Here is a 25842-nt window from a genome sequence, read left to right as displayed (position 1 = left end):
TGTTCAGCTACCCGAAACATTTTATTATGATTGGAATAGTTTTCAGGTTGTGAATGGCCCTCTTCTTACTCAACGTAATTTTGATTTTAATATGTCTTCTTTCTTGCAACATGGGGGGGGGGGTGTTTCACAAAGATTTAAGTATGACTTAAGTCGCACTTAAATGCCGACGCGTACGTGATATTAATATTATTAATAGATACGCAGTAGTGCGCGTCCTCATAACACAATCTGACCAATGCGGTCAAGCCTTTCATACCTTACGCAACTTGGAATTTAAGTGCGACTCTAATTCATACTTAGATCTTTGTGAAACACCCCCATGGAATAAGAAGAAGAATAGAAGAATGTCGACTGGATCCGAAATTCTATGATTCTTTTTTCACCATTCTGTAAAAAAAAGTATAAAATGAAAATGTGGGACTAATAGAACAGACACGTAGAATATCTGTACGCGAAAGTATTTACTTAATTATGACGATTCGACATGAGATCTCGTAAGTTTTGGGACGAGGGGGACGGGGGGGGGGGCTTTCAAATACATGTCCCCCGTTCCCCAAACTGCCGCCCTAAGCAAAACGGATAGATTACTCGATCTTCTCAGCATGGATATGGTATGATTCCGGTCGGACGGTAAGCCCCACAAGGCACTTTGGATTTTCTGGAGTTCCTTCAGCCCGACGGAGGTTAAAGCGCTTCACGATGTAAGTGGTGAACAAGAAGATCTCGGCCCTAGCCAATACCTCGCCTGGACAAATTCTTCGACCTAGACACAGATGAATGAAATGCATAAAAACAAAATTAAGTCTCCTCTTAGTTCAGCTGCAGCAATGATTTTTAAATAAAGAAGACAATACTGCCCAACTTTGTCAAAAGGAAGCAAGTGACACATCAGTCAAATTTGAGTTATAACTGTTTCTGAAGCACCCCACGTATATTGCACATTCAGGCAAAATTTGGGGAAGAAAATAAAATGAAAGTTCTTTTGAAAGATATTGAGTCAAATATGCTGTTAAATACTGACGTCTATGTAAATGACGAAGACACATTGCTCATTTACAACAAATGACACTTTCGTAATTTGCTTCCTTTTGTCAAAGTACGGCAGAATACTGCCCCTAGCACAAAACAACCAAAAAGCCCGACCTCACTGGTTAGGATCAACGTTAACTTTATTGCAAAGTGCGCAACAGTTTGAATGAAAAAGTATGAGAACTCTTGATATTTTTCAGAAATGCTTTTAAAAATGCGCAGGAACCTACAGAAAAGGGTTTCGGGAGTCCGTATTTCATTATATTGCAGATATTTCAAGATCAAGAGACTCTTAAAGAACAGTTCTTATGATTCCCGCATACAAGGCATAACAAGGATTTGATTTCCGTACCCACTCCAAAATGAGATGGCTCTCGCTTCTTATTGAACTTCCCATCTTTAGTCAAGAACCTGTCCGGTCGAAACTCTTCCGGCTTTTCCCAGAGCATCGGACTTCTTGCCAAATCCCAGACGTTAAACGTGATCTGTGTGCCTTTTGGGATGTCGTACTCGCCGATCTTGAAATCCTCAACAGCAATGTGAGTGAAAGGAATAGGGGCCACTGGTCGGAAACGCATGCATTCAGCAATGATGGCCATAGTTTGGGGCATTCTGTTGTGGTCGGAGTACTGTGGAAAGCTGTCCTTGCCGACGACCTCGGCTATTTCTTGACGAATTCGACGTTGCGCTTCAGGATGCGATGCTAGTGTGTGGAGAAGCCATTCAAGAGATGAGGCCGATGTCTCTAGCCCACCAATCATCATTTCGATGGAAGATTCAAGAAGGTTGGTTTCATCAAAACTTCCCTTACCCTCCACCTATGGTTTAAGTAATCAGAATTGATGGAAGATCAAATAATTTAGTCGTATATGCCCCCAGCCCAAAAAGTATGAGACCGCTGTACTACTATAGAACCAAGAGCACGTAAACCCAAATTAGATCAGTACTGTAAGAGTAAGAGTCTATTGATTACTTCTACTCTTACAATGATAAGGAACCATACGTCAGGATTTCATGCTAAAGCTAGGCTGACACTTGAACGATTCCGTGGCACGCATTCGCATGACGCGCGTCGTGCCAGTGCGCAAGTTAGTCGTAAACTGGTGTGAAGTGTGCGTAAACCCGAAGTGACTGCTGCTATGTCGGGCCAAAATATTGTAATGTTCAAAATTTTGGTCAGGACGAAATTTAGCGACTGGGTCGTGAACTATGCGCAAACTGTTCATGAACTCGTCGGGACGATGAGGGGAGATGCGTGCCAGTGTGAGCCATGCTATGGTTGAAATGGTTCATGAACAGCTCACGTCGAGTTTACGTGTAGGAAGAAACGCAAGAAAAATTCCTCATCCACCCCCCAAAAACGAAATCCATCTGTTCTATTTTTCCCCCATTTCTCTCTCTTTTCAGTTTTTCTTTTCGTTTACTTCCATTCCTTGGGTTTTTTCCATTTTGTTTTGGGTGAAGGGGGTTTGTTTTCTTTTATTATTCATTTTCATTTCTCCCCCTTTCTTTTTTTTGTTTCTTTTTCAAAAAGTTTCCTTTTCTCTTTATTATTTCTTTGCAGGGGTTAACTTCTAAACTATTTCTCGGAACAGGTCAGTAAATTGTCATACTGTTCAAACTCGTGTCTTCTGGTAATTCATTCCCTGACCCACACTTTCCTTTGTGGATTTCTTCGAGGTGGGGTTACCTTTTGTTGCTCTTCTGCCTCTTTCAGCCTTTTTTGCTGCTCTTCAACAATGGCTAAAGCAGTAGCCAGGTATAGGCATCTTCTCTTTCTTGCAATGATTGTATCTCTGACATTCAGCATGTTGTCTCTTCCACACCCAATTAAAAATGACCAGGGGTGGGGGACCCCTTTTTGTATGGCGTGCCCAAGTCGGCACGACACCATCTGAATTGCGCAAACTAGTCGTGCCAATGCGGGGAATGCGTAAGCTATATGCGTAATCTCGTCGTGAACTACGATAAAAAACACGTCCCATTATTAGTGTATTTCAAAGGGAATTATTGAAAATTAGTAAATGACTTTCCCCAAATTGTCCCTATAGGAACTTGTTGGTCCTAATCGTTCTATCTGAACCATCTGACGACCGATTCATCATTGGAATGAAGTGGCATTAAACTTCGGCAAGTCTGTGGCCCTCCACATTTTTATTCAAAGATTATGATATCAAAACTTATACATATCAAAACTTATACATACCTTTCCAGACATCTCTAGATACTTCTTGATGAAGTCATCTCCTTGTGACCCAGTTGCAGACCTGTGGCTTGCGACACTCTCCTTCATATAGTCAAAGAGCGCACTCCACCCTTCTGTGAGCAGTTGCTTCGGCCGAGACGGGATAGCCGCAAGGATCGGCACTACGTTCAATAGGCCGCCTGGGCCAATCGCGTCAAAAATTCGCTGAGAGCGAACCAAAAGATGACGCAGTTTATCGTCGTCGTACTCAAATGAAACTCCGGTTGCGATCTTGAGGATGATGTTTCCAATGGCGGGATATAGCCATTTCTTAGGTTGGAACATTTGCCCTTTGCTCTTTTCAATCTCTGACAACACGCGAATCGCCTGGTCTTCGATGATATTTTCATACCTGTTTCATGAAAAACAAATAGCATTCGATCGTAAATTATATTGAGATGAAATTGAAATATACATTTATTGTTTTAAGCGCGGTTATATTTATGTATATTCAAGAACCCGGGATTTGTCTGATTATTCAGGGTGTGTTACATTGTTCATGTTGTGCATATCATGTTATCAGCATAATATGATTCCCAGCGAGTATCCATTCGAAGAACGTTCACCGCCACTGCCCGTTTTTGCAATGACCTCCTATTAGTTTGCGACCGCCTGTCGCTTGATGTCTTACAAGAACAGCTAGTCGTTGGCGATCGCACGAACCTGGTGAGCCTGGTCGCATCTGAAAGTTAAAAATGTTCAAAATAAAAACGCGACCAATTCACTCGCATCGGGTCTTGCGCGTGTTGCTCAACGTTCCAAAAACTTGATGCGAAAGTTGACACGACTACGCATTTCGTCGGTTGGATGTCGTGCAAAGCCTTGCATGTGTACTATAGCGACCCACAAAGACCAGTCTCGCGACCGGGTGGCGAAATTATTCTTCCCACAGTAGTTCCGGACCCCAATATGAATATTCATGACTTTCGTCTTCGGAACAAGAGTACGTATGTGCGTACACCCTCAAATTGCCTACCCTTCTAGCGGGCCTTTTGGTCTTAGGCTTAGATTTATAACAACATCCAATTCTTAAACACTTATGAAATTTGCCATCAATGACAAGGCTAGGCCATATGACTTGCCTATAGGCTAGATAGGCTAGGGCTTTAACTTTCGATTCCGGACCTGTCTAATGCCTGCAGTCAAATAATGCCATGGCTAACTCAGAACTACTTATTTTGCTTATTTCTCAGCAGTTTTACGCATTTTCTTTCAATGCTATGTGGCAAATATATTTTTATTTATACATAGAAACACTTTGGTGATAATTTCATTGGATGTTACCACAATTTTGTAAAGATCTAGTCCACGGGCATGCGTACTCTTATTCCGAAGACGAAACCATGAGTATTCATATTGGGTTCGGAACTGTGGGGGAAAATTTCGCGATCGGGAGCGATTGTGATACTGTTGCGCAATCGAACACAATAGTAGATTTGACAGTCTCATAGGCTCAATACACCAACCTAGAAATGTTATTCTTTCCGATGAAGTTTTTTTCTTGATTCGTGTTCCTATGGGGTCCTAGAACAAAGTCAGCTTGGTTGCCCAAAGTTGCCGTTTGGGCAATTTTGCTAATTTGCATAAATCCAAAATGGCCGCCAGATGCAATTTGAAAACCTAACTTTTGAACCCCTGTCCACAAAATGATGAGTAATGACTCGTTTTAGGGGTTTAGAGATGTGTAGAACCGATTTCTGTAATTATTTTTGCAATATAAGGTCATCTTCAGGTCAAATCCAAGATGGCCGCCATATGCCATCTTGAAAAATTGACCTTTGTTCCCCTTGCCTCAGAATGACGAGTAATACCTCTATTTAGGGGTTTTGGGGCGTACAGAATCCACTTCTGCTTTCTATTTTGCAATATAATGTCATCTTCAGGTCAAATCCAAGATGGCCGCCATATGACGCCATCTTGAAATATCAATTGTTGAACCTTTTTCCCCAGAATCATGAATAATAACTCTATTCATGAGTCATTTGGTATGTTGATTCAATTCATGCAGTTTTTTGCACAAAGGATAATCTTCAGATCAAATCCAAGATGGCCGCCAACCGCCATCATGAAAAATTATAGTCCGAGGCTTATACGTGTTAGAACTAATGTAAAGGGAATTCAGTAGGAATACTCATTTCTTTTATTAATTCTCAAGTTCAACGTCAAGGTGAAGTTACATCTTAGATGTCAGATTTCAACATTAATTGCTCAACTTAGAATGAATCCGCTTTAGGTTTGGGCTATGATCCATTTCGAGTCTATTTTTATTTGCTCCATCCATACCTTTGTACTGAAGAGGCTTTTAGGGTCTTATTTGAATTTGAAAGTGTTTTATAAATATTTTTTTTTCTAAATCAATGTGTCCAATGATTGGTAGGCATCAGTTCGCCTTAAAAGACGATGGTGTAGCGCTAGGCCTTACATTTTCGATAGTGACTCTAGAGCTCCACTCTACAGTCATGACAGTGGAAGTCTCTAGAGCAAATTTTTACAGATGAAGGAGGATGGCGCTGAGACACGTTTATATAGAGATGCTGTCCTAGCCTTCCGTCTGCCAATTTAGCATTCCGATTATTTTCTGACGTCTTGACCCCTGTACTAAGTAGCTCTCCATAGAATGGCGACTATCATCTACACCTTCATAAGTGTTCGTGTCTATGCCGGCAGGTTTTATGTCACGTTTGCAGGTGTCTTTGTAACGGAGGTGTGATCTACCGATGGGGTGAGACCAATCACACAGCTCACCTTACCTTGGGGAATCCAAGAAGAGATTTGCCAAGGTTTCATGAGGCAAAAATGCCCCAACCACCTGAGGTGCCTTTGGCTAAGGAGCTAGAATAAGCTTTTGATGCCAGCACGTACGCTGAAGGGCCTCTGTATTTTCCACTTGTCCTGCCATTTAACGTGCATGAGACGTGCGAGGCAGCTGACATGGAAGGTGTTTAGCCACTTTTGTTGGTCGGCGTACGTTTTCCAGGACTTACTTCTGTGCAAGAGCTTGGCCATGACCGTGACAGATTTTGCACTCCTGATGCTTATATGCTTGTCCTGTGAAAGGGGACAAGAGACATATAGTCGGTCCAAGGTAGGTGAGGAGTTCACCACAACCTGACGAGTGTGTGCTGTAATTAATATACATATCTGGAGGACAGTCGGTGTCTTGAGTCTATCAGGATTTCTGACTGTCTCAAAGGCTGATGGATGATCCAAACCCCTTACATGCACAGGACAGGCAGCTGTAATGTATGACTAGATCTTGTATTCCCACTTCTTGAGAGGCAGGGGCGACATCGTTTCCGTAAAACATATTACGAATGAGAAAAATCCTGACCGTGGAACAGTCTTGGGGGAGCCTATCTTCTGCAGGAGGCTAAAGAGTGCACTCCTGCTGACCAAGTCAATGGCTCTTGTCAGGAGGAAAAGTCCAATAATAATTATAAAGGAAGTTAATAAGTAAACTAATTTTTTTTTAAAAAAGGAGAAATCACTTTTGAATTCAAATAAGATTTTAAAGTTTTTTCACTGGAAAAGTATGGTTGCACAGAAATAAAAAAGGATCAAAACTCCCGGACATAAGCCTTGGACAGTAATTTTTTTCAAGATGGCGGTTGGCTGCTATCTTGGATTTGATCTGAAGATTATCCTTTGTGCAAAAAACTGCATGAATTGAATCAACATACCAAATGACTCATGATTTTTGGATTTATGCAAATTAGTAAAATTGCCCAAACGGCAACTTTGGGCAACCAAGCTGAATTTGTTCTAGGACCCCATAGGAACATGAATCAAGAAAAATACTTCATCGGAAAGAACATTTCTAGGTTCCGAAAATGTCAAATCGACTACAACGCGGCTTTAACGTTCCACTACCGTTGCCCGAGTGTGCGTCTTTGGAGTGAACACTCCTGATATGAACGTCACACTAGTAAGACAATCACGGAAGAAAGTTTTGAGAAAATCATCATACCTGATCCCACCTACTTCAGGTTTCTTGAAAGCGGAGAGAAAGAAGCGACGCTGCTCCTGCCATATCTCACCATTAGCGAAGGCAACACCTAAGGAAGATATCATACAAAAGCATTACTATGGAAGATTATCACACAAAAGCATTTGCATCTCTTTTGCGTCTATGTATTCAGTTAACCAAACACTGGAGAATAGAAATGAACTCTCAATGATAAGTGCAATTTCCCAATACACACACAAAACCCTTCAGACAACGGCTATACTAAACCATGGATCTCCAAATCAAAAGATGGGTGGTTTGGATGCCTTTGAGTCGATAAGATTCACCGCTTTCTCATTATGTAATGCTACTATTTAATGATAATAATAGAACAAATTTCCTAGTCTTTGTTGGCTTTGCCATGCAATGGTAACTTGCGTGGAATCTTTGTTGTCTGTTGATTAGCGATACCATGGTAGTTACCATTGGAAGGCAAAGTTACCATAATCGTATCGCTTTTATGCAACGGGGGCGTTGTCTTGGTCGTAGTAGGCCGATGTCCTTAATCAGAATACGCCTTCCATTTGACATGATTCAGATTTGGAGCAGCAATATTGAGAGCCAGAATTTTTATGAGCTATTTTTTTTTTAATTTTGTAACCGGCACTTCTTACCAGCAAACTTCCGTCCAGTGATTTTTTCGACGACAGGCATTGCCGGTCTATCGATCACGTGATGGCCCCCAAACACTTCTTGAATGAGCTGCTCATCGCGCAGTATTACGAGTCGAGTGTTGAAAAGCTTGATGCTAATGACGTTACCATACTTCTTCGTCCACTGAGCCACCACCTTGGAATTTTTTTTTGGGGAAAAAAATAATACCAGAGCCCCGGCTTACAAGGAGAAAAGTACATATTATAAAATCATTTCATGACAATAAACAACCAAAAAGTCTGAATGAAAACAGCAACTTCTCCCGGAATATGGGCAAACTACGCATTTGCAATTTTTCGTCAAGTCCAGAAACCAATGATCAAACTGTTTCTCCGGTACACAGACCTCCGAGCTGTTCATTGTCATTTCACAGGCATCTATATTTCCTTTACCTTTTTCTTGAATTCGTTGTGCGTCGCTGAAGCCGGCGCTGAAGCCCCCACTGCCGCCCGATGGAGAGCGAACATCGATTACTTCATTAAAAGTGAACAACTTTGGCCGAGAAAGCGCTAGCAATAGGCGTTCCCTGAAGGTACTCGAGGGAAGTCGTTGTAAGCGTCCATGGGTACCGGTGCCTCGGGAATCAAAGATATCGGGCTACCGTCGGAGTCCAAGCCTCCGTATTTTTTGGTGCTCCCCTGATGTATTATTCATAAACCTGTTCATAAGTTAAGGGCGGCTTTAAGAACGACTGGTGAACCTTTCTTACTCGCTAAATGATAACCTATGAACATTTAATGATGAATATCATTTACCACAAGAAAGGATCACCAGTCGTTCTTAAAGTTGCTCTTAACTTATACGAACAGCTTTATGAAACGCCAGGTCTTGGAGCACTTTTATAGAGGTACAAATTTCATGGCTTTGCACCTTTCGGACCAGAAAGGTGCCAAACTGCACCATTTTAATGGAACTGTAAATTAGACATAAATAAGTGCCGCAGAGTTAACACTCCTCCGTAGAATTTACGGTCAAAGAAATGCATGCGTATGCATACTTGACTTAGAAAACAAAATCCTGTAAGGAATTTACATCTTGTCATAGTTTTACCACAAACTGCCCGTTGGCAGACGGTGCTTTGCGTTCACGGCAAGGAGGGCAAATTTGCAGCCGCATAGGCCTATGATGAACAGTCATTCTTGCGTTCAGATACACATTAAATTTATTCAATTTCACGAATTTCTACATTGACTTTTGTAAACATAAATTCATGCAGGTATCAGATTGTTGTGAAGAATGAACATAACGTACATGCTATTTTTACAGAAGAAGGCGTTCAAGACCCTAAAAGCAAAGGATTGTGGTGGGATACACTGTAAAAACTGCGGTGTTAAAACTGACACCAATTGGTGTTTAAGGAGGACCACACCCTGAGGTGTTAAAATTACACCCTAGAGATTAAACATAACACCAAAGAGTGTAAATGTAACAACAAAAGGTGTTGTAATAACACCTTTAGGTGTAAAACTAACACCACCAATTTAACACCGGTGTAAAATAACTGGTGTGGTCCTCTATATGTACACCGGTTAACACCACAGTTTTTGCTGTGTACGCTCGTCTAACGAAGGAAGAAATCGTTAGACGCCATGTGTCATGCTTATTAATCCTGAAATAGATCAATTAAAATATTCACTTAAAATATAAGAAAAGGACCAACCTCATGTTGATATTTCTTCGTAAAAATCAGACTCAAAACACTGCCCAGAAATGGTAAACCTGTTGGTCCTGGCGGGTAATTGTACCGTTTGCCATTGAAGAACTGATAGAGGAAATAGCAAAGAAGAGCCAGAAATGATGTTTTGAGGACGCCGCTGACAAGAGAAGCATCATTGATGGAAATATGATCCAGTGCCATGGTTTCTCTCAGAACTCAAGAAGTCGTCTTTGGAAAAAAAAAACAATGGCAACGTCACAAATTTGTGGATGGCTTTTGTCAAGCGGTCAATGCCGTATGTCATGATAGTCTCGAAATTTCATGTTTATCTTACTGCTAATGTCACGTGATAACCTTCTCCGTGTCACTTGAACAAACATGATTCTCAGAGTTTGTTTGAACATTAATGAATGTTTACTCAAAACTTGTAGTGGCAATGACAGGGGATTATGGGCCACTATCAGTACATCTCTCAATTTGTGGATAGCTTTTGTCAAGCAAGGTCAATGTCGTAATGTCATGATCGTCTCGTTTATTGGCCTTTTTTATTTGCTAAAACGCGTACTAACCTTCTTTGTGACACGTGAACAAACCTATAATTCTCAAAATTCGTTTGAACATGAATAAATGTTTGCTCAAAATTTGAAATGGCAATGACTAGGGACTATGGGTCACTGTTCTCTCGATCAACCGAATGTTCCACAGCCAAACGAAGGGGTGGATGGGTGTAGGTTTTTTGTTTTTTTTTTTAAATATTCTCTCTGCACCCGGCAACGAATAAACTTAGAAAAAAACAACAACCAAAAACCCATAATTCATTTTGTTATTTTAGATAATTTTGCTGAATTTCCGCATGAACTGCGAAGGGGGGGGGGGAGGGGGCATAGAGAAGCGATCACCTCACAATGAAAATATGGAGGGGGACATCGAATCCCCAAGAATTTTGACAACTTGAAAATATGTAAAATGTAATGCAAGTATTCTGTTCAAATAGCATTGGAAAACAATAGAAGACCATTCAACCCTGCATGAAAATGATATTGAATAGGCCTATACAATCATTATAATTTCGCAATATTTAATCATGGCATTAATTTATGAATTTTCATTTAATTGAGGTCGATTGGATCAATCGTAACTCTTTGTGTTACCGTGCGAGAAATGTCGAGAAAATAATTTGAATAGACGTGCATTTTAGATGTTGACGTTTTTGGCTTTCCATAGCTGTGTCAATCGATCAATCACAACTCTTTGTAAGATGGGGCCCTTAGAAAGCATATTTGACGGAGCTATAGGGTTCACGTGCTCCACTGAGGTTGACGCCATATCGGGTCTATATACCTTTGGACTTCGCTCATTAATGCGTGATAGCAATATTTGAATATAAACATAACATTATATACGTGCATACGTGAATTCGATGCAAGCCTAAAACATCGAATGCGTTTTTCCCTGTATAGTGTCTTGTTATATCAGTCAATCAATCAATCAATCAATCAATCAACCAACCAACCAACCAACCAACCAACCAACCAATCAATCAATCAATCAATCAGTCAATCAAGTCGGCAGTATTCTCGAGATCTATGGACAACTTATCTGATTGCTGATTAACTAGAAAACCGCTTTATTTTGCGAGAGGGCAATGAGAGCGAGTTCAAGTTTATGTTTTGCCACTATAGGGACAGATGAAAGAGTCGTGAAACTAGCATATCCATTTGACAGAAGAAAGCAAAAAGAAAATGCGTGAATATTCGTTAGGAGGCTAAAAAAATTCTGAAAAAAGGTCATAACGGACTGCTAATAACACAAGCACTATCCACCAAAAACATTTTCTGACAACCCCCCCCCCCTCCAATGAAAAAGTGGTCATTTAGCCATTAGGAGATGCGGTATTGTCTGTCCCCTAAGCATTCTGCAAGATAGTAAGTAGCTAGCGACTAGTGGCTAACTTAATAAACGAGTGTGTGTGTTTGAGTTTTGTCAGACGTGTATCAATCAGATATGATTATTTACGTCTGGGACCGACCTTTAACGTCACCATCCGAAAGACGTGACCAGGGTACGAACCTCGAACTTCTGCATCAATGTTCCTCACGTAGCTTGGATTACAGGCGCACGCCACAACGCCCAGTTGATTAAAAGCTACACTGTTAAAAATAATTCAAACACTGTTTACTAGTGAATCACACAGTAGTTGTTCAAACATTTAAACAAGTGTTTAAAATATTAAACAACCATGCTTGCATTATTCATGATTAATGTGCGAATGAACACCTCCAACACGCTAGTGGGCGCCCTTCCCCAGCAATTTATTCTGCACTCATTTGAGTATCCAGTCTTCCCCTTGCTGTGTCTTTGGTGTATATACTGTTTATTGCTGTTAGTTCATGACGTACCTTTAATAAAAGATTTGGTCGTGTGCTTGTATACTTGCGACTTTTAAGGGGAAGTTCACCCTGAAGAAAAATTTGTCGTAAAAATAGGAAGTTTTTATGAAAATCTATCAACCATGGAAATTATTAGAATTATTAATTTCATTTTTCTTTCTCTCCATTCAGGTCCCCGTTCCGCAATCATATTCCTATTTTAAACAAAAATACTTCTTACATGATTCTTATCGATGTACGCTTGTATCATATTGCACGCGAATTACTGAGATAGTCACAGTACGTGGCAACCTTGCGCACCAAACCCTTAAACTAATTCGATATGAATAGAAAGAAATATACAAATATCTAAATTACTCCTGCCCTTGGCTTTATCTTACCAGGTACAGAAGCGTCACAGAAGAAGACAACTGATATTGACCGGAAGATGGCGGTATTCAGCATCGTTGCTTCTTGCTCCACCGTGCAGTCACAGATATTTGATGACTGCAAATATGCAGGGGGGGGGGGATGTCATAAAACTCAAAGTGCCAAAGTAGCAACACGGGTATTTAAAAACTAGACCAATGGACGAATATTTGTGCTTATCATCGTAAATTTGGGGTGTAAAGTTTTCCACTGACCACGTAATTAAATATTTAAAAAATATATGAATAAAAAAATAGAAAAGAAGTCAGATCTCTCTTAATCTTCCCTGTACAACATTCAAAAGGTAGATAAAGGGTACAAATGACTCAGTGACGAAATGAGACAAACATTTTAAGGGGAGGGATGGGGGGGGGGGCTAGATGTGTCGTATTGCGTAAAATGGGTTATAGATTTTGAGATACTGTTCAGAAAAAAACCTTATATTTCATCCTAATTCTCTCTCTCTACTTTAATTCCAATCATTTTCTTTTTTTTCTTGGTCGTGTTTTTTTTTTTTTTTTTGGGGGGGGGGGGGCAAGAACCCTCCAAGCCCGACATGAATGATATGAAAGACTGTCTGACAATAGTGTAAAAGTTTTTTAGTTGCACTATAATTGCTTCGAGCTTTTAGAGCAAGTTATTCAAGGAAATAACGACTTGATCCTGGTAAGAAAATCAGAAAGAAAGTAGTAGTACAGTAGTAGTATTTATTTTCCGATGCAGAATACATTAAAAAAACACAAATACATACATATATGAGAGTGAGAGAAACAACAAAATGGAATCGGCTGGATAACCCATATTTAGCTGTACCAGGCACGACACTGCTGGTCTTCCATGGGCTCCAGAAAAGAAGCTAATTAGAACTGTTATATTTACAAACAAACAAGAAAATAAATAAAAGGATATGAGTGTACACAAGTAATCTATATAATCTAAACACTAAAAGACATGATCATAACTATGCTAGCAATATGATAAAAAGGGGATTATGATTACACATAATTAATATGAATAATAACAATCAGATGAGAGAGAGAGAGAAAGAAAAAATAAGGGGGACAACCCCGACACCCCACAAAGAAAGAAAGAAAGAAGAATGGCGGGAGGAGGAGGAGAAGGAGAAAAAAATAAAAGAAGAAAGTAGAAAGTAGATTTAAAGACGATACGAATACAGCTTGCTGATGGAAGCGTATGTTGGCTATTTTCTTCAGGTGTGAACCCTACAGGTCGCCAATAAGTGCACTTTGGTTTATTATGCTATTGAACGTTTCTTTTATATCCCCATGCTCTTATCTTTACAATTTTCATGTAAAGTTTACCCTGTTTCTACGTGGATGTGTTTATCTCAGCCCCAAATATTTCGGAATGTCTTTATGAAATGTAACAGAATAAAGCGAGGGTGCCAGTTTTGAAGTTGAAATTTGAAACACGTTCAAGGTTGCTCAGTTACCTTGTTCAGTGCGATAGAACGAATAACTACGTATTTCCTCTTCACTATTTCTCCTTCCAATACTAACCGCCCTTTCACATTGTAAAACAAAATCGTAATTTGAATGATGATTCCAGTGAAAAATAAGGCTAATGACGAATATTTAGCACGTGTGAAACCAAACTAGAACATGATTAGAATGACGAACGCTAATCATATTTACGATTACAATAGTAATCATCATTACTACGATGATTTAAGATTCACGTGTGAAAAGGACCCTATGTATATTCAAATGATGCTACAGTCCCACTGAAGACACCTACACCAGACCGACCAAAACTATTTCGTGATTTCCTATGACATTGGTTGGCCCGAAGTCGGTTTGCCAATGTGACTGGGTATTCAATGTAGTGAAGAGAAACTGGTGAGGGAGCCAAACACCGTTACACGATGTAAGCGGCAAAGATTCTAAAATGCTGCGAGCTCGAGCGAGCGAAATTCGGTCCTTTTTTATAATGCAAAAATAGAATTTTGTGAACGATTTTGACATAATATCTTAAATAGTAATATTTCACATTTTGGTATTTCGTTTTCTTTCATTTTCTCCTGTTTTGTTGTATTTTAAAGGGGGGCTTTGGATTCAAGCCCCCCCCTAAAAAAAAATATGTACGTCAGTGATGGGCGATTGGGTATTCTACTTAATTATGAATGTTTCTCTCGAATATTTTACATTATGCATATCCGCTGTAAATTTGAATAAAATAAACGACGCTTCAAAGAAGCATGATAAGTGGAATATCATGGATGTGGAAATATCAGCATTGAAATTCGTAATAAAACATAAAATTCTTTTTTTTTCAACAAGGCTGGAACCACATGCTCGATTTGGACCCATGTGCTGCGCTACAGGGGGGGGGCTATAGGGGGTACCCACCAGTGCGATTTTTCAAGCGGTGGAAAAAGAAAAATTAGGACAAAGTTTGAGAAAGAAGTAAGAATATCATCAGAAGAAAGGACTGGGTGATTTTGCTCCGTATTTGCTGTTATTTAACTGGAAATGAAAATTGTTATTATCATCATTATTATTTTATTTGGCAGCATATCAAACAAGTCAAATACAATGATAAAAAATAATTGTTACAATAATACAGTAACAAAGAAAAAATTAAACAGTGGATTCACCTGGATGAGCTGCCAGGCATTGGGCAAACTTAACCAAATAACTGTAGCCTGCGGACCGCCCTAACACATACCCCATCCAGGTGTATCCACTGTAGTATTTTTATGCGAAAAAAACAACACAAAATTTCATTCAAAGTTACATAATATAACAAACTGTTCAGTTACTCAGAATCAAAATATAAAATCATACAAACGATTATCAATAAATACACTGCATTAAAAGGTAAGAAATTGAATAACAGAAAGGGAATATGCTGATCAATTATCTAAATTAACTTTGGTTGGCTTTGTCGTGCGATTCGGTATGAGATTGTATAAATTGCAATAAATAATTGAAAACTGAAAGTACTGTGGTATCTTGGCAAGAAATACAGCATATATTTATTCAATTTTATTGATAGCTTGATGACGATTCCCCTATTGAGTTCAGCTCCGCTCGCATATCGTAAACCCCAAACGTACAATATATCCTCAGATGCTTAGTCTGTCATTCACATTTTCTTTTGCACCAGAGAAAAGAGATTATTAGAGTCTTCAATTTCTATTTTGAAATTTTAGGACAAAATCCTACTTAAACCACGATGGGTTAACAAATAATACATAAAGCAACAAACTGGGAATAAACACAAATAAATGTTGATTTTGTTACATATTTTTCTTTAACATATTTTTTGTTTTCATTAGCTTATTATAAATATGAGGATATGAAGAGTTATCCCTTTTAACACTCTTTGTCAGCACACGCCTGAAAAGCAACCTCACAGTAATACTGATTTTACAATCTATTGAACAAGAGTACTAAGGTATTTTATTATCAGTTCGCTGAAGACATTTAAAGGATTTAATGACAGATCCGCCGATGTCCAAACAACTTTACAAGGAAGGGAAATAATGCTCAAGTATCAAGTTCAAAAACCGTCAAAATACCATGACAAATTGTTGCGTGAATGCCGTAAATAGTTCAAAATCTTTCTGCATATTCGCACAAGGTCACAATACCATAAATATAGTCTTGTGATCGTCTGTTAATCCCTGACTTCAGAAAAGGTCATATGACTTTATCTTGGTATTCTCCTTTTTCCTTTCATACTAATTATGCTGTTTTACATGTAGCTAACCCATTGACGACTAATTTCTATGACTTCCATTATATTCGCATGGACCATCCGGCTCCACGAGTTAACGGGTTAAGAAAACTTTTGCAGCCGAAGATGATTGTACACACAGAAGACGCAGAGTTTGGGTTTATTTCCACGATCAATGACTCTGTGTCATAATGTAGGTCACGATTGCTTGGTTTGTTATCGCGGGAGTAAATTTGTTTCTTGGAGTTACATGCAACTAACAACGTTGAAAGAGTACCAAAGAGGAACGTTCACACTTCCAAGTCAGTTATCACTGATTTTTCCGACTCCCAAGACTAGTAAAGGCAATGTATGTAGCAGACAAAATAAGATTTGCGAGCTAGGCGAGGGAGCAAATTATCGATTTCTTTTGATGTGTTTGTTTGACATCATTAGTTCATCACTTCCATTTTGTAAGCCAGATATTGAAGGAAAACGATGAAAATAACGAAATTGTAGAATCCAGTAATGTAACAAAAATACGTCTTTTATGATTTGTATTTGTTGTGATCTATTCATTTCAGTGAGATTTTTTACTATATATTTTTAGTTATCTATTTATTTTATCTATCTATTTCAAAATTGTGTATAGACATAAAAAGTTTGGGTCAATTAGTACCTTTTATCATTCTGTTGAACATTGGTAATTATTTTACGAATTTCATTTAAGAAAATATACGTTTTACTCCAGGGATCCTGCATAAACAAGCTCCAATGGGTTCCTTGTTTTCAATTCTTTTCATTTCATTTCATTTCTTTGTTTTATATTTTGCTTTGTATTGTATTTCTTGCTTGAGGTGGAAATTGAAAAGGATAAATACAATCAATTATTCAAATCAGTAGATCTATTTATTTATTTATTCATCTATTTTTCATGAATTTATTTAATTATTTATTTTTTGGTGGGGGCAGTAACCCATCACCCCACCTACTGAGTACACCACTGCTATTATAGACGTTATGTAAAGTAATTTGTTCCCAATTAATCATCTTTTAAAGCTATATCTCCGTGTAATGAATTGCTCCTGAAATGAAATTAGCAGCCTCATTAAGGCGTTAATCCGAACTACATCGAACACTTCCGAATTTCCCCCAACCTATTTTTCACTTACTAATAATATTGTGATCTCCTTATTACCTCCCCGTAATCCAATATAACAATGGAAATGTGTTATTATGGCCGGGCCCCTGAGGAGCTGACGACTTTACTCGGAAACTATGTTGATGTGAACACGGATCATGTGTTGAATGGAACTTAAAATAAAAAATAAAAATATGCAGGCCCGAATCGAAAGTCTTGTTTAAGTGAAGGACTTCCTCTATGTGGAGCGTTGTGGCCCAGTGGATTAGTCTCCGGACTTTGAAACAGAGGGTCGTGGGTTCGAATCCCAGCCATGGCGTAATTTCCTTCGGCAAGGAATTTATCCATATTGTGCTGCACTCAACCCAGGTGAGGTGAATGGGTACCTGGGAATTTATTCCTTGAAATGCGTGTGTGCTGTAATCTTAGTAATTACGGCTGCCAAGCTATAGCTATATACACTGAAAACCTAAACTAGTCCAGCGGAGGCTCGACTAGGCTTTAACTAGTCTGGCATGTTAGTCGAGGCTGCTGGACTAGGAAAAACCTGCATTTTAAACTAGTCCAGCCTCTAAGACAAGCTTTCGGCCTGCTGGACTAGCTTGAAATTAGTCGAAATTGCTCGACTAATGTCCTTTTCTGTGCTGGACTAGTTTAGGGACGGACTAGCTTCTGGTTTGTCAAGCAGGACGGACTAGTTTATCGCTTGTCAATCGAGACAGACTAGCTTTAAGCTTGTCAGACAGGACGAACTAGCGTGTAACTTGTCAAGCCAGATATAGCTTCTGACTTGTCAAGCAGGACTGACTAGTTCAAGGCTTGTCATTCGAGACAGACTAGCATTTAGCTTGTCAAACAGGACGGACTAGCTTGTAGCTTGTCAAGCCAGACTGACTAGCTTCGGGCTTGTCAAGCAGGGAGGACTAGTTTATGACTTGTCAATCTAGACAGACTAGCTTTTAGCTTGTCAAGCAGTACAGTCTAGTTTGAGTTATGTAAATCGAGATAGGTTGTCAGGCAAGGTTTCCTGCTTGTCTTAATAGTGAATCCAGCCTGGGTTGTCGAATTTGAGGCAAGGCAAGTCAGATGCTGAAAATAAAATAGCTTTTACATTTTTTTTAAACTAAAGTATGTTTGGCTCCACCACAAAAAAAAGAAGAAAGCTCTTGGATATACCATTGTCCTCTATTGTAATTTATGTATTATGATTAGTACGCCTAAAAAATATTTATTAGAAAAGATTAGGTATTTTAGCACTTTCACAGAATCATGATTATAGTGAATAACCTGCGGCTCAAAGTACGACACGGATCTTGATTCAAGACATCTGTTGAATAATGAAGAAAGTTCTAACAAAAATCAATGATTATCATGAAGTGCATGAAAGCAAAAAAAAAAAAAAAAGATCGGATGAAAGATGAGCAACATGCAATTAATGTTCTGATTCTTTCAAGATGTTGCCTATAGGCACATTTAACCCATGTCCCACAATCAGTGTTTACAGGTAGGCCTAACTGGAATCTGAGCCTGTGCATTGAATAACCCGAAAAGCAAACACATGCATTACTGTCAACATGCAGTAGCACTGAGCACTACAAAGAAGTTGCTTATTTGGATACAAAGACCAATCCTAAGCCAGCTTTTGTTTCAGTTGGAAATTGCCCGCTCAAATTAACGCTTTCACAAACAATGCATCATTTGGGTCATCATTTCGCTGTGTGATACGATCAGGGAAGCAAGTCTGAAGTTCTTCTACTGAAAGCCTGTATCTTTTGCCTGTTTTCTAGAATCAGTCGAACCATATCGAAAAATTCAAAGTAAGTACAATTTTCCTCCTTTTTAAAGATTAAAATCGATATAATGCATGCATGATCCTAAAGAGACAAATCTGGGAGAGGACGAAGAGCATATTTCACACAGCAACGGCACAAATATGTCACTGCATGCGAAGTGTGTGAGAATTTTCGTATTCTTATATAGGAGAGTATAGTGCCGATAACTTCGGCTGGGGGTTTTCGGTTATATTTTTTGACTCTTCACTAGCAAATACGCATTAAATTGATTTGTGGAACTTTTGAAATTAACTAAAGTATCAGAAATGCATCTTTTTTGAAGGAAATTCAAAAATATGTCATACATACTCGTAGCCCAAGTTATTTGAGATTGTTGTCTTTTCTACATGCATGTAGGAAAGGAAATTCTTTGTGTTTCTTTCTGAATTTTGTAAGATTAGATATGGTATTGTGAAAATAATTATAATTGTTCAGTAGCTATCATTAGTTTTATATTTTATTTGTGATATCTGGAATATTAGGTAGGCTTATATAATTTTTTATTAAGTTTCCATTAGCTGGATCTTTGTATTTGGAAAGCAGTCTTTGAATGGAATGTTTTACGCGTTCCCCCATTGTCAGTTGGATTGTGTTGGGTTTGATACTTTTATACTTGTACCACTTATGGAAAGGAAAGAAAAATTCTTTATTCAGAATCTCACCAAAAAAAATTGAAATTGGAGCCTACTGTAGGCAGTTTTTAGAATAATCTATATTAGGCAAATGTTCACGAAGAAGTGGCTTATATAAAAACTGATGCAAGTAGATGAAAATCGATAGGTTTATCCCTTTTTACATAACCCACGAGTGATTTAAAAGACCCATAAGCATAAAATCAATGTTTATATGTTACAAATGACGATGGCGAACTGCAGGAGCTAGTTAATTATTTTGTTTATCACATAAGAAACAACAACCCAATGAGACGCACTGATTCTGTAGTAAAACGATGATGATGATTTTTTTTTCTTTTACACAGTTATCTACAGAGATGGGTCGTCTACAGAATAAAGAAATATCGTATATGCCGATCATTGAAAATGGGTTCGCAAAAACGTCTAACTCATCGATTAAATTTGGGAATGGCAAGAAGAAGCATACCAATCATCTATAGACGATAGAGGTCTGGGAGGAAGAGAAGGTGAGGAAGCACTTCTATGCTTATCTGCTGCTTACAAACGATTTACATTTTAAAAGAATAGGCAGAATAAAAAAAACATTATAAATGATTAATTACTGACAAGTTGACCATCATCATATACCACTGAAGATACTGTACAAAACAATGTTTCACTGTTGTTCTTAATGGTGTAAAGGAGTTGTCATGAAATGTTTTTATTGTTTATTGTACCTGACATATTCTGCGTCGATTGATAAAAAGAAATAAAATGAATATAATAATTGAACATCTGTTCTTCTTTTTCAGTTAAGCATTCTAGAAGCAATGACATAAGCAGTGGACCCATCCTTGGCAACAACATGACTTCTTCAGCATGTTCATGGAAATTTAATCTAATGATCTCTTTGTGTCACCAGAACTGAGGTTAGTTAAATTTCTATGTGTAATGTTTTGCTTTCCTTCACATTTCCTTAATATTGATATGATTTAACAAAAATGAAACATTGTGAAATTTCTGATGAAGTTCCTTCCACATTTAACATCTAACTCCCATGTTCTCTTCAATTTTAATAAACACATTCTTATGGAAACATTAGTTACATTAGTCTTTAGGATTCGGTATGTTTATAATGTGATAGCTAGCTATGAGGCAATTGTTTTAAGGGGATTTCTGCACAAGTATCAGACTGTATGAAAACTATTCATAGTCCATGTAATTATGACGTAAGATACAGGGGTCATCTCTTTCTATATGACAATTACGATTTTTTATGACAAAAAAGATACATGTATATACTATTACTATGATTTTCGTAGTGGTGCCTTCCTCGCCAGCACATGCTGCTAACTCTGAATAATATCGATTTCATCTTTCTGATTTTCCAATTGTTTCTATCACTCTAATTGTCATTTCCATCGTCTGTTATATCATTTATCTGAACAGTCACAGAATCCCTTACACCTCCAGACGGACACGGAACACAATCCTCACAATCACCAAATCGCTCGACCTTCTGTCAGAGGCCACGATGTCGATCTGTTCGTTTTATATCGTCTATTTTCAATATCCCACTTGCCTAAGTAAGACTCTCATATTTATGCAAAGATCTTATTAGATATTCAGGATGGAGACAACAGTCCACGGCCCATATTTACATTAACAATAAATCAAACATGCAGTGAGTTAAGATAATTAACCTTCTATATCTATTTGTGTTAATTCTTTATTGCTGAAATCTAGTATAATCAAACACTCTAGTGTCCTAATAATTTTGGTTAAGGTTTATTCCATACAATAATAATAATTTAAGATAAATCTGATATTCCAAACAATATCAGATTTATTTTAAATCTGTATTATAAAATGTTGGTTTTCACAAATTCAAATCTAAATAGTGTTTTCTTAATCAGACGCCAAGTTTATTGTGGGATGCTCTGGGTATATGACTAAGTTTGAAAAGGTTTCCTTTTGCGTAATAAACAAATGCAAATGTTTGTGTTATGACATTACAGAGCAAAACATTAGTTCTTTTTTATTTATTTGGACAGCAACAGTTTGTACATACCAAATTCTGTAATTTGTATTATCTACATTTTATCACCCTTTTCACAAAGGAATTCATCTGACTATTAATTTGTATTATGTATTTTTTCATAATTCTGTCACTCGAGTACAAAACCAAAATTGTCCTTCTATACCTTGAATTTGTATCAAAATTATTTTGTTGATATTTTCATGAGGAGCATGATAACATACTGCAATGTACAAAACTCATGTTTACAGAAACACATCGAACAAAAGTAAGCAAGTAAACTTCCAGAAATAATAAAGTTTTCATATGTATATTTTCATATTTGAAGTCCTTCAATTGAATATCAACCTTTGAGTCATTTTCCTACTGCCATATTTTTCAACAAAATATACATATTCCCTGTATCGAGACTGAAATCTAATTAATGATTATAATTACAACTTTACAAATTTTATTTGATTTTTTATTCGAATTCATTTTGATTTACTTTTTTTTTGCAATGATTGTATTTAATGTATATAAATATGCAATATTTTTAACGCTTTTCTAATGTTTTCAAGTTTACGCCTGTCTAGAGTGGGGATTCCACTAATGTACATGCAAACTATGCTCGGTGTATTGATTTTGAATATTTAGTATTTAATACTTTATTTATTTCTTTCCTCTGTTACGTTTTTACCGTGTTTTTTTAATCTACGATTAATTCTACAATATGTACATTTTATTTTACTTTCTTTTGCTATATATTTTGTAAAGATTTTTTCAATCTCATTATTTAAATTGAAAGAAAGAATTTGAATATGATGGTTTACATAACCTTGTTAAAAGAAAAACAAATCGTCAAATAATCGTAGTATGTAGTGCGCATTAAACTGCACGTCCTAATAATATATGTTTAAATCTAGAAGGAACATCTTCATTTGGAAAAGTAAATAGGTTAGATTTTGCATATATGTTTGGAAGTTTAATTTCATTGGCAGTCAGATGATATGGGGTTGATATTATTTTCTTGTGAACAAATAACAAATTCAAAAGAATTTATTGTAAAGAATGCATTGATTAATTAATACTGTCAAGGAGGTATTTTTTCTACTTTAATAGTGAGAAATAATTTGTCTAAAATATGGTATATGCTCTAGCCCATCTGGATGCCATTATTTTGATGATGTGATATTAATTTAATGTCTTGGAAATATATGATATTTGGATAATAAAACTGTATTGTTACTGTAAATAAATTTACAAATTTTCTTGATTTCTTATTTTGTTCCTCGAAAATATTTTCATTCTTATTTTAGCGATGTCTAGCAACGTGGTGGGAACGTCTGAAGGCGCGGCTAGGTTTTCTGGATCATTCATGGCTAGTCCGTCAAGTTAGTCCGTCATGCTAGTAATGCAACCTAGTCCAGCTTGACGCACCGAAACATGCTAGTTCAGCAACCTAGTCCAGCTTGGTGGACTAACATCATGTTAGTCCAGCAGCAAGACTAACTTGAAGTTAGTCCAAGTGGGCACCATTTGGACCAACTTAAAACTAGTCAATAACTAGTCGAGCGACTAGCTGTATGTTAGTCCAGCTCGCTGGACTAACCAATAACTAGTCGCTGGACTAGCATCAAACTAGTCAGGCTTGCATGACTAACGTTAAACTGGTCGCTTGACTAGGAACATGCTAGTCAACCGACTAATGAAAGGCTAGTCTAGCAAGATGGACTAAGCAAAACTAGTCCATCATGCTAGTCCAGCAAAGCAGACTAACTTATAGCTAGTCCAGGTGGGCACCATCTGGACTAACTTTAAACTAGTCTGGCGACCAATTTTGGTTTTCAGTGTAGATTGGTTTCGATATCCAAGTCCTTTGGAAGCGCATAGAGACATTATTCATAATTGTGATATGCGCTATACAAGAACTCTTTATTATTATTACTATTATGTTAAAATTATGGAAAGCCCCCCCCCCCAAAAAAAAAAAAAGGATGAAGATAATTTTTTCAATAATTACCATTCCCAGTCGGTTGTGAATGATTTGAGTGTCAGATGAGATGACAAACTTTTAATAGTTAAACCACAACTTTAGACCACAGTTTAAATCAAACTCGAGTTTAGACCTTACACTTAATAAAGCAAAAATATCACATTGATTGAAGAAATACGCGTAAAATACGTAGAGTATTCTTTTAAGAGGCAATTTTTTATTCAGCAAGTTTTCATCTTTCAGCAATCAATTAACCCGATTTTGAACAAGGTGTTATTTTCAATTTTTAGTTTTCTTCATACACTAGTCATGTGATTTTTTTTTTTTTTGGGGGGGAGGGTGAGTAGCTTCAGACTATTAAGTGAAGATAAGATGATCAAAGCTAGCATCAACAGTATGAATGTGTGATATATCATAGCCCACGTGGGGAAGAGCAAGGGGCACTTGCTCCCCCTTAATTTCCCGAAACCTATACTTTTCATTGCAAATTTTCCCACAAAGTCACATGAAGTTTGCATTGGATCAGTCAATTAATTTTAAAACAAGACGTGAACTTGTGCTACGTGCTTAGCTTGTACAGCTAGATGAATGATACATAACATTGAAAACATTTTATTATTCTCTAAAATACGTTTCTTTTGTATTTTGTATGAAATATGGAATAGAATATTTTTCCTTCATTATGATGTGAAATAAGGTTTGATTCCTCCTTGAAAAAATGTTGGAATGCCATTGTTGCAACCTTTTGCGATTCATAAAGATTCGTTCTAATTATTAGATCTGAAAAGAGACAGAAATATACTGTAAATCTATGGTGATTTTTTTTAAGTGAGTGGGTGACGTCATCGGTTCCCCAATATTTTGCATACGAATAAGGAGGTGCACTTATACAACTCTTTCTTAAAATTAAAGGACGAATTGGATTTAGATCAATTGAAAATAACCGTCCCTTTAGGGGGTGTAACGTGAAGAGAAAGGCTTGAGCAAGATTTTGAAAGGTTATTGCATTAAGGCTTAAGCAGGATTTTGAAAGGCTATTGCATTCTTATTTCAGTGTTGAACTTTTCTTCTTCTTTTTAAGTAAACTTTTTGATGGGATGGACTTGGCCTTTAAAGGTATATTGCTCTATATCTTACTATGAGAAGCAAAAATATGACTGAGGTCGAACCAAAACCGTCTTTAACGCGGCTGTTCTAATAAGAGTTAATCTTTCCCAAAGACAGGGGTACCTCATCAAGAGGCGAAGCTGATCCTCCAACGCAATATAGCAATGGGTGATCATTATTTTGAGTTGATACTGGAAATATGATTTGATTAGATCTGCAAGAGAGATGGTTATGAGTCAGTTTAAACAAACTTAAGTGCAGGCCGGCTTAGGGATTGGGGCTATATAGCTCTCGAGTTTAGATTTTGGGATTAGTTATCATCTTTCTGGGTTTACTGGCTTTATTGCGAATGAGGCCTATCCCATTGCACTTTTCATTTTTCAATCTATAACATGAATTTGAAAATTATGTAAGATTCTTATCGTTTTGAAATCTTAGTGCTCTATGTTTACCTTAGTTCTAGATTAACAAGCAGTGAAGTAATGAGGCAAACATATTGAGGGGGCCAGGCCTGACGTAAAGGGCAAGGTTTCTTAAAAGTTGTGAGCGAGCCAAGCGAGCAAGCAAATTTTTTTCATGCATTAACCTAATTTTGTGAAAGATTTTGACATGATATTCAAAAAAGGAAACCGTATTTCACGCTTCTTTTTCCTTTTCTCTTTTGATTTTCTTGGTCAGGATTTTTTTTATTTATTTGTTTATTTATTTATTATTTATTTTTTTATTTCATTTTTTTTTTGGGGGGGGTCCATTGCCCCAAAGCCAGCCCCCATCGAGTGTTAACTACTTACATGGCAAATGTTAGAACTACAAGAAACTTATAATTGTCCTCAAAAAGAATACCACAATGCTAAACCTGGGTGAAGAGAGGCGAGAGACACTAGTTCAGCAGTTGAACTCATTCCCCGCCTCCATGGTCGAACGTCTGACATGTCTGAAGACATATAAAGGTAATAAATGGTTATAAGGATAATGATAAAGTTCATGATCATACTGGTGATGATGGTGATGGTGATGATTATGATGATGATAATGATGATGATGGTGATGATGATGATAATG

General features: G+C 37.5%; 1 protein-coding gene and 1 long non-coding RNA gene across 2 annotated transcripts; one reads left to right on the top strand and one right to left on the bottom strand.

The window, feature by feature from the left end:
- Positions 1 to 268: 268 nt before the first annotated feature.
- Positions 269 to 9873, bottom strand: LOC121405602 (cytochrome P450 2J5-like). Its single transcript, XM_041596533.1, has 6 exons — positions 9598 to 9873; positions 7898 to 8072; positions 7245 to 7332; positions 3239 to 3629; positions 1385 to 1850; positions 269 to 766 (listed from the first exon to the last, which is right to left on the bottom strand). The coding sequence occupies exons 1-6, from the start codon at positions 9793 to 9795 to the stop codon at positions 588 to 590; spliced, it is 1497 nt and encodes a 498-aa protein (XP_041452467.1). The 5' UTR covers positions 9796 to 9873; the 3' UTR covers positions 269 to 587.
- An 8760-nt stretch (positions 9874 to 18633) lies between these two features.
- LOC121432022 lies at positions 18634 to 20563 on the top strand. Its single transcript, XR_005972174.1, has 3 exons — positions 18634 to 19031; positions 20026 to 20187; positions 20473 to 20563. It is a non-coding gene; the product is annotated as an uncharacterized LOC121432022 (long non-coding RNA).
- The last annotated feature ends 5279 nt before the right edge of the window (positions 20564 to 25842 follow it).

This window comes from Lytechinus variegatus, chromosome 18 (assembly GCF_018143015.1).
Source record: "Lytechinus variegatus isolate NC3 chromosome 18, Lvar_3.0, whole genome shotgun sequence".
NCBI classification, from domain to species: Eukaryota; Metazoa; Echinodermata; class Echinoidea; order Temnopleuroida; family Toxopneustidae; genus Lytechinus; species Lytechinus variegatus.
Note: the sequence above shows the minus strand (reverse complement) of the source record. Positions and strands in the feature narration are given on the sequence as shown.